Source organism: Amaranthus tricolor, chromosome 5 (genome assembly GCF_026212465.1).
Source record: "Amaranthus tricolor cultivar Red isolate AtriRed21 chromosome 5, ASM2621246v1, whole genome shotgun sequence".
Classification (NCBI taxonomy): Eukaryota; Viridiplantae; Streptophyta; class Magnoliopsida; order Caryophyllales; family Amaranthaceae; genus Amaranthus; species Amaranthus tricolor.
Genome location: NC_080051.1, coordinates 14,769,755 through 14,780,276, shown reverse-complemented (window position 1 = coordinate 14,780,276; position 10,522 = coordinate 14,769,755). Strand labels below are relative to the sequence as shown.

General features: G+C 31.1%; 1 protein-coding gene across 1 annotated transcript; it reads left to right on the top strand.

The window, feature by feature from the left end:
- The first annotated feature begins 509 nt into the window (after positions 1-509).
- Positions 510-5,028, top strand: LOC130813858 (laccase-4-like). The gene is made up of 6 exons (XM_057679758.1): positions 510-724; positions 1,207-1,358; positions 1,495-1,739; positions 2,335-2,463; positions 2,886-3,815; positions 4,465-5,028. The coding sequence occupies exons 1-6, from the start codon at positions 626-628 to the stop codon at positions 4,593-4,595; spliced, it is 1,686 nt and encodes a 561-aa protein (XP_057535741.1). The 5' UTR covers positions 510-625; the 3' UTR covers positions 4,596-5,028.
- The last annotated feature ends 5,494 nt before the right edge of the window (positions 5,029-10,522 follow it).

The window sequence follows — 10,522 nt, the reverse complement described above, 5'->3', positions numbered from 1 at the left end:
TTACTACCAGTAACTATTAATTATTAATTAATAATACTAATTATACAGCAGTTGATATGTAATTTATGTTTGGTTAATGGTAGATGAGGGTTCTGTTGTACTACAACTAATATGGTTAGAATGTTAGGCCAACTCAATTTTCTTCTTCATTCTTCTCCTCTTATTGATTAGACACTGAAATCGTAAGTAGTTGAAAATATAGGAAATAAAAATAAAAACTATATAATATTTAATATCTTACCTTCAAAAACAGGCCAATTTACGACCTTTTTTTCTTTTGAGATGTATACATGCACAAATATATAAACAATTTGGTGTATTTTTAAAGAAAAGACATCTTCTTGTTTTGCTTTTGAAAGTTGATGAGTAGCGCTAGATAGTTCGTAGTATTCATGTATCATTTTCATTTAACCAACTCAAATACAATGACATATTGGCAAACAAATCTAAGGAAAATATACTTGATTGGTCTCATTATATAAGCTAGGTTTTGCATTGTTGCAAATTGTGTGGCTTTTACTTACATGATTTTCATCATTTATAGAGCTTAAAGAAGAAGGTTCGAGTAGCTTCGAGAAGTTGAAGAAGAAGCTTCTCAAAGAGACAAAGGGAGGAGAGGAGAAAGATGGCTTCTTGGTTGTTGAAGGGGTTGATATTGGTCATTGTAGGTTGCTTGTTGCCGGCTCTTTTTGTCGAGTCTCGCATTCGACACTACAAGTTTAATGTACGTACATCACATTAATTTTTTTTTTTTGTTGTTGAAGCTCGGATTAGTCTACTGGTTGAAGACTTTTCTTTTCATCCTTTTAACAGATGTTCGATTCTCACCCTCAACAGAAAAAAATTCATTTTCTATCTCTTTTTATCTGTAAGAATTCTTTAGCATAACATGTATTAAAAATTACAAGACCTTTAAACTGTATGATTTGTTGGTTTTTTAAAAATAGATGGCTAGTTGATCATCTATAAATTTATAACGAGCTGACTATAACTTAACTCTACTCGACACAACCTATTGAAAATGCGTAATTATATGCTCCTTTCATCAATTTTAGTTTACAACAACCATCAATATTTTTTGATAAAATTCTTTAGTTGTTTTTATTTTGTATCAATTATGGAAGTTCATGTATAGCTTTTGAGCTTGATGCAAGTAATTTGTGTTTACTATTAATGAAGGGTTACGTGTGTGGTTATAACTAATAGGTGGTGCAAAAGAATCACACAAGATTGTGCTCAACAAAATCAATTGTAACGATAAACGGGAAATTTCCTGGTCCAACTCTTGTAGCAAGAGAAGATGATACAGTGGTAGTAAAGGTGGTTAATCATGTCAAATATAATCTCACTATTCATTGGTTAGTTTTACTCCAAGCTTAGTATAAAAATTTTAATGAATGAACAACATTACTCAATAACACTTTATGAAACTTTAAAAAAATAACTTTTAAGTTCTAAATTCTTGGTTGGTTAAATATAATGTGCAATTGGCAGGCATGGCATTCGACAAATAAGAACTGGTTGGTCAGATGGACCGTCATATATTACACAATGCCCAATACAGCCAGGACAAACCTTTACTTATAACTTCACATTGACGGGCCAAAGAGGAACCCTTTGGTATCATGCCCACATTTTATGGCTTAGAGCAACTGTCCATGGTGCAATTGTCATATTGCCTAAACTTGGAGTTCCTTATCCTTTTCCTAAACCACATAAAGAAGTCGTCGTTGTATTAGGTAAAAATTTTAAATTTTTCAATTCTGATCAATATTATCTTTGAATTTGTGTATCATGTTTGGAATTAAGAGTCTATGAGATTCAATTTCTTTGTTATTACAAGAGTAAAACTCTATCGTACAATTAACATCCATAGGTAGTCCCATTTAACTTATTAGAGTGTTTGACAATTGGTTATTAGCTGTTGGCTGTTGGCTGTTGGCAGTTGATTATTTTAATTGGCTTGTTTGACCAGTTAGAAATGTTGTTTTTTTTTTGCTTTTGAGTTAACTGAAAAAGCCAGCTGTTTATGGAGATATTTGGTAAATTTAGGTATTAGTTGTTGGTTATTTATTTGAGAAAAAGTAGGCCTACAAGCCAAAAGCTAACAAAAAAAGATAACTGAATTATTTTTTTTTTGTTTTTTTGGCTTAAAAGGTCAGCTGACCTTAAAAGCTATTTATCGAATACTTTTTCTTAGCTATTTAACACTAACAAATCAAAAGGCAAAAGTCAACCAAAAACTATATTGAAGTACAATGAAACATCACACTTATTTACAAACTATATTATGCCTACATTAAAATTAATTTTCCTACTTGGTGGATGTGATAGGTGAATGGTGGAAATCTGATGTCGAAGCTGTAATCAACGAAGCTTTGAAATCTGGCTTGGCACCCAACGTTTCCGATGCGCATACAATCAATGGATACCCTGGGCCCGTTAAGAATTGTAACTCCCAAGGTACTCAACAACATATTTTATATTATGACAATATTTTCTCACGTGCAAAGGCAAACTATTTTATGTGTCATGTGACAATAATAGAGATCAACAACAATGATAATCTATTATGGTATGTTCAGATATGCGTAATTTTATACTTATTAGTATTGACATTAATAAAGAGGTTGTTTCTAATTAACTCTTAATAGCAAACATAATGTATCAATTCACGTATAATAATGATATAATTAGAAATATTAATTTTAATTCCATCGGAAAAATTATGAATGCATTTGATTCTGCCAAGATTTAATCAATCCAACCTTTAAAAAATGTATGATATTTTTTAGTTGCTTGTCAATACTATTCAAATTTCTATCACCTTAAAAATAATATTCATATATGATGTGTATACTAACATGAATTCATACATTATGCAGAATTGTTCAACTTACAAGTGAGGCCAGGAAAAAGATACATGCTTCGTATCGCAAATGCAGCACTGAATGAAGAACTTTTCTTTAAAATTGCGGGACACCAACTCACAGTTGTAGAAGTTGATGCTACTTATGTTAAACCTTTCAAGACAGACACAATTGTGATATCTCCAGGTCAAACCACAAATGTCATCCTTGAAACTGATAAGCTTGCAGGAAAGTACTTGGTTGTAGTTTCACCTTTCATGGAAGCACCAATTGCAGTAGATAACGCCACCGGTCTAGCCACCATCCACTATGCCACGACATCAAACACATCGACTAGTCTATCCACCACCCTTACCGCACCACCTCCGATCAATGCGACTCAAATATCAGATAACTTTACCAATTCTCTAAAGGCTCTGAACTCAAATAAGTTTCCTGCTTTAGTCCCTCAAAAAGTTGATCACTCCTTATTTTTTGCTGTTGGCTTAGGGATAAATCCTTGCTCAACATGTGTCAATGGATCAAGGATTGTGGCTGCTATCAATAATGTTAGCTTTGTTTTGCCCAAAATATCTCTTCTACAAGCACATTACTTCAACATTAATGGAGTTTTCACACCTGATTTTCCTGCGAATCCTCCTACGCCGTTTAACTACACTGGCAATCAAGTTACTAACCCTGCTACTACAACTGGTACTCGAGTGTACAGACTTCCGTACAATGCGACAGTTCAGTTAGTCTTGCAAGATACTGCGATGCTGACACCGGAGAATCACCCGTTCCATTTACATGGCTTTAATTTCTTCGTCATTGGCAGAGGTGTAGGAAACTATGATCCTAAGAAGGATCCGAAAAGGTTTAATCTTGTTGATCCTGTTGAGAGGAACACCGTTGGAGTACCATCCGGTGGATGGACTGCTATCAGATTTAGAGCTGATAATCCAGGTAATGTAATCTAACTTAAATCATGCATACAAACTTACATATATTCTGCCCATTATCGACAGAGCGAAAGATTTATAATTCATGTGCAGTTATTGTTTGGTAAATGTTGTTTGCTATGAAGGGTCACTACTCAATAGAAAATTACATCTTCGTTTTCACAAGGATAAATTGTGTTGTATATGTGTATCAGACTCTTCTGGATTCTACATAAATAGGAGACCTTAATGTCATGTAAGGTGATGTATGCATACATATACACATTATTCATATTATAATGGAAAAATAATTCAACTTTTTATCTATCCGCTACAAATTAATAATCTCACATTTGGATTATTATCTAATAAATCGAATATTTTCTATTTAATTGCTTCCAACATACCTAAAATTACCACAAGATATGCGGAAAGTTATTACATATCAATATGTGTGATTATTCATAATAGATGAGTAAAAAATTAAATTATTTTCAACAATATTTTCTTGTGGTTAAATATTACACTTCTTTGTAATACAAATATATTATATATGGTGGTAGCCCTTTTGAATGCATATGTACAACAAAAGTAGTAGTTGATAATACAATTTGTTCCCAAACTCAAGAGATGTGATGACTTATAACTATATTCTTTTGGTTGCTATGTGACAGGGGTTTGGTTCTTACATTGTCATTTGGAGATTCATACAACATGGGGATTAAAAATGGCATTCTTAGTGGATAATGGCAATGGACCAAATGAATCTATTATGCCACCTCCTATGGATTTTCCAAAATGTTAACAAGCTAGTTACGTTGTATAGAAATATATACGTTCATTAATATTGTTTATAAGTTTGCAATTTTTATTTTTATTTTTGTCCTTAAAGGAACAAAGCCCAAGACAAAAAGAGAGTAAAGATGTACATTGAGACAAGAAGCTCACGCAAATAAAAATATTACATTATTTTTTGTTCACTTTATTGCAATTTTACTATTCAAGTTCCGAGGTTACTTAATAATTTGAAAACAAATAAAACTTAAATAAAATATTTAAACATAGCAAACGATTTCTAAAAAAGTTTTATATGTTAGCACTATAAGTATATTTTATTCAACTAAATACAATAGTTAGGAATCAAAAGCGATTAAAAAGTTTTTCGTATATTTCAACTTTGTAAGTGTGGAGTTGTTATTAAATTATTTGTTACTCTATTTTTTTCTTATGATGTGTCTAGCATTTTCTCATTTTAAACAAATTCTGTTGCCACTAACAAAAAGAATTAAGTATTTGTTAGCTACATTTCATCTTTAATTTTTTTTATAAGTGGTTTGTTTAGCGTGAGGAAACTATATGTTATTCCATTGTTTTATTGGATTTTACGCTTCTTTTGTCGCTTTGGTGTTTTATTTCATTTTAGGATCTAATCATCAAAACCGAGCACAAATGAGCCCCTTTTGTTGCATACATTGCTCACCTAAACGCCGAGGGCTCAAAGAAGTGAAAAATCATGAGCCAAGCCACAAGAACAAGCCAAAAGAAGCCAAAGTAGACCCACTCGACCAGAATTAGCTCGAGCCAAGGTAGCTCGAGCAGTTCAAAAGCTAATTATCACATTCCTAAAGTTCGCTCAATCGGTCGAGCAAGGTGGTTCGGGTCGAGCGAAATGCAGTCAAACCTCTAGTAGCTTCTGATTATTAGCATGATGCATTTCAAGGGTACAGGACATCCGCTCGATCAGGTTGAGCGCGATGGCTCGGGTCGAGCGGAGCCAATTTTTCACATTCTGACCAATTTTTGAAGTTTTTGATATTGTACTGATGGTGGCTCGACTAGTCGAGCGGGCTCCGCTCCGGTCGAGTGAGTTGGACGACAGCAACTTTTGCGATCTTCTTAAATATCATTTGAGATCCAATCACATTTACCCCTTTTTATTGCTACTGGCAAGACTGCTTAGCAACCCTACCCTATCAATTAGGGGTGGCATCTCCCTCCTACAACCTAGGGGTGGTGAAGCAATCTTAAAACCACCACCCCCACTTGTTTTGAAGGCTATAAATAGAAAAGAGGAAGATGGAGCTGGGCACATTAAATTTCATACTTCATTTTTGAGTAACTTTTATGTATTATTCATAGCTTAGCTTTCATTTCAATTAAAAATTAGTGTTTAGCATAATTTCTCTTTCAATTCAATTAAGAATTTTCAATTTCCAATCACAAATTTAATTTCAATCCTTTATTATATTATTTTGCAATTGGATTCTTCATCCATTGATGTATTATTATTGAAGCTTTTGGAAGGTATTACTTTGAATCATCAACAATCATCTTGTTCATCCTTAGATTGAACCCAAAAGAGTAAATTTTATCTTTTGCTTATTATTGTTTTCAATTCATGTCACCTAGTTATCTTTGATTAATTGCTTTTAGTTTCATATATTCATGCTTGTAGTTTTTCAACTTATATTGCATTTATCTTTTTGTTTTAGAGTACTCTAGTTTAATACATTCATCTATGGTTCTTGGCTTGTTTGCAATTTACAATCTCAATATGAGCTTGAGTGGGTAGTTTATTTTGGCTAAGGCAAGGCATTATCACCATGTATGTAGTCTAAATTGTTTTCTTTACCTTTGGCTTGGTTGTGCTGTTTATGGTTTAAGATGGATTTTTCTATCATGTGTAGTGTCGTTGAATTGAGGGCAAGAGTCGATTTTTAACGATAATCTATGCTTAAAAATTAAGTCATCTCCATGAGAATAGGTAGATACTTTGATTGGAAATATTGAATGTGTACTTCATGTCTTAATTTATGCTTAGCTACATGAGAATAGGTAGTTGAGTATGATTTAGGAAGCTTTTGTTGCTAGAGAAAGAACATTAGTATTTATAATACGTTGTTCCCCTTAACAAAACATCCATGACCTTAGGTTAATGTTTAGTAAATACTACTTTAGCAAGAAAGCCTAGCCTATGCCTCTTTAGCTTATTGATCATTTTATCCTTTCTTTAGTTCATTGCATCTTTATTTACTTTTATGCTTCTTTTTCATTAAGTATTTAATTGCTTGCTTTAATTAAATCTACCACCACACATCATATTATACGTTTTCGAACACACTAATCGATCGAGAAACTATTAACTTGACCCTAATTATAGCAACATATTATAACACTAAATTTCTTTTGTCATTGCTCAATATTCCAGTAATCGCGAAAAATTTAAAGTTAGAAAAGACTTGTTTCCATAAACAAAATTTCATTCCGTCCATCCAAAATTAAGGAGACAATAAAAATATATGTTATTTGTCTTTTACAATGAAGGACGACATTGTTAAAAAAGTTTATATAGTTTTGCAACGAAAGGCGACGTTGTTAAAAACATTTGTATAGTTTTGCAACAAAAGTTGTGGTTGCAAAAAAATAGAAATCCATACAGCAACCTATAACTCTTTGCAAAAAGTATGACCTAATAGATTTTGAATAAAATTAAAAGGTAAGTATATAAGAGATATATTAGAAATATAATGCAAATAAACAATACAAAACATTTACAAATTTGTATTCTGTTGTCTATATGTCAATGGGCTCCTTGTTGTATTATCACTAAGTTGTAGAACGCTTGAAGAATAGTTTGCTACAATTATGTCAATCAGAAACTTAATTTCTAGTTGTAGGCGTATGAAAATTTTGCTATTGTGATGTTTCTACTATAAAGCTACTTGGGTATTTGTAATGATATTTACAATGAGATACAAACAACTACGCTATTACGCTTAGTACAAAGTATATAAAATAAATGATTATGTGTCCAAGAAGATTATGAATTCAAAAACTAAACAAAGAGCGTATAAGGTTCTTTTAATGTTTATGTGAGGTCATAAAACCAAGAACACAGAAATTTTCAAGAATAGAAAACAATATAAAATAGGAAAACTTGATATTAATAATCCAACCTTTCACCCATTCGCCGTGAATAATCCACCTTTTGATTATTTTTTAATAATTTAACATTTGTCTTTAGTTTGCTATCAGCACACCCTTTTATTTTATAATAATTCAACCTTTACCCTTAGTTTGCTATCAACCTGCTCTATTAGTATGCTGACAACAAACTAAAGGGGAAGTTAAAATATTAAAAAATAATATAAAATTTTGATTATGCACAGCAGCTGGGTGAAATGTTGAATTATTAATTTCAATTTTTCCTATAAAATAATTTCAATTTTTCATCCCTAGTGGCGGACCTAGGATTAAAAACATGGTGTTGTGAGCTTAATAATGGCATCTTAAAATAAAATTAAAGTTGAGCTATATCAAATATAGATACAAAACTAAATTATTATTATTAAATTATACTATATTATACACAAATAAAATTGAAATTATACATCATACTTTAAAGCAAAATAAAATTATACCTAAATCAAATCATATTGAAATTAACAATACAAAACTAAATTAACTTCTAAATTCTACTTCATTTTCAATAGTTTACCTAACTATAGGAGGATTGTACCGTGTAAAAGAGGCCAAATGGGCGCGACTGTGAATGGACGAATAGCAACAATAAAATTTAGAATGCGGTAGCCGACGTCAATGGTGTAAATATGACGCAACAAATCAGCAGATGCAATTTAGGAAACACCGAAATAGAGTAAATGGTCTAAAAGGAAGTAAACTACTAGTCGCCTAGCAATTTTCTTCTTTTAATAGTTATTAATTGCAATTGCTATCTTAAAGTATTAATAATGATATAGTTATGAATTATCAAAAAGTGAATGTTGGAGCTTAGTGGTATTGAAGTAAAATTTGTTATTTACATGCGGTAGCAGGTTGCTAGTTTGAGTCTTAATTATAATTTTTTTGAAATTTTTTTTAATAGGATTTCATATGCAACCCTTGATACTTAACTAGGTCCGCCACTGCTTGAGGAGTTGAAGTCCTAGCCAGTGCATAAACTGAAGTGAGAAATCTCTCAGAAAACCTTTGTCCACCAGCATGTCAAGGCACTCCCTTTTATACAGTTTTCATTTTTGTTGGGTCAGAGTGATCAAACAAAAACTTTTGGCCATTTCACACTAGATTTCAATACTAAAACATATTTTGATTTTATAAGATAGTAAGCTGGAATAGCTCAAGCGTGTGGCTGTTAACTACAAGGTTGGAGGTTCAAGCTCTCCTTCTAGTGTTTATGTTAATTATCAACATTTATTTTTATTAAGGTAAAAATGTTTTTAACAAATATAAGTCATCTATTCAAAATAGTTTTTGTTTAAAATCATTTGTTAAATGTATAACTTATCAAACCAATTATTCGTTGCATTTTATTAATACAGACAATAAAAATTATTCCTTTTTTCTTTTTTATTGTTCTTTCAAATTCAAAGTTAATGTCTCATTTACTTTTGAGACACTATTTATATTTCACTTTTACTTTGATTTTTAATCTATAAGTTACTCTCTCAAATTCTTTTATATTGTCCCATTTAATTTTGGCAAACTATCTCATGCACTAATTCAATTCTAAATATCTCTAATTGTGCATAAATACAAATTATAAAATTTGATATTAATAAAATTTACATTGAGACGAATCAAACAAGATCTTACTTAATCATATTTTGACATCTAGATTAAGAATAAAACACAAATTAAGAGTAATCGATGAATAATGTCAAAAAAACTAAATCAGACAACTTAAAAAAATTGGAAGGAGTATAATACAGTGAGATCTTGTTTGATTCGTCTGATTGTGAAGGTTATTAATATCAATTTTTTGTAATTTTTAATTATGCATAATTAGAGATATAATGGATTGAATTAATACAATGGCAAATGTGCAAAAAAGCGAATGAGACATTAACTATGAATGGAGTATTATTTTTTTTTATTAATATTCTTCAATATATTATGTTATTTAATAATAAAGTTAATTGAGACCATAAACATTAATAAATATTAAAATTATGATGAATAAGGTGAATTATATCCAAAATTTATAGATTATTTAGAGAAACAAAAAAGAAAAGCGCAAAAATATACTTCCTCCGTTCCATAATACCCGCTACATTTTCTATTTTTGGCAATTTCATATTACTTGCTACATTTCCGTTTTAAGTAATAAAACAATCATTTAAAGTTCTATCTACCCCTATTTTTATCCTACTCTATACTCTATAATAACATACTATACTATACTCTATAAAGTAACCTAACAACTTATTTTTCCTTTTTCTTTTTCAATTAACAATAATAAAATAATATACTTTATAAAGTAAACAATCAGCTACAGTGTAGGTCAATCCCTTTTCTTAATTCCCGTGCCCACGCAAATGTAGCAGCTAAAACGGAACAGAGGAAGTATTAAGCAACTAAATGTAGGGAAGCCATGAATACACTGTTTGGCTTTGAGGCAGCTCTACGGCCGGCCTACAACAAGATTCATCTAGAAGGAAATGCCAACAATAATGTGATCTCTTGCAAAGGGCCTTGATGGATGTTGCCTCTTTATATCATGTTTATGATAGCATTTTCTCATTGTTAGAGTCCAGTTGATTTTAATATTAGCTTTCTTTGTAGAAACGGTAACTTTCTATCTCACATGCATTGTTGCAAAATGGAAAATCGAATGTTTCACTGAACGCGTTTGTATGGATTCTTTTCCCTAAGTCATTGCACTTGGGCTAACTTGAACTTAATTTAATCAACATGTTTATTGCAACAAAATAT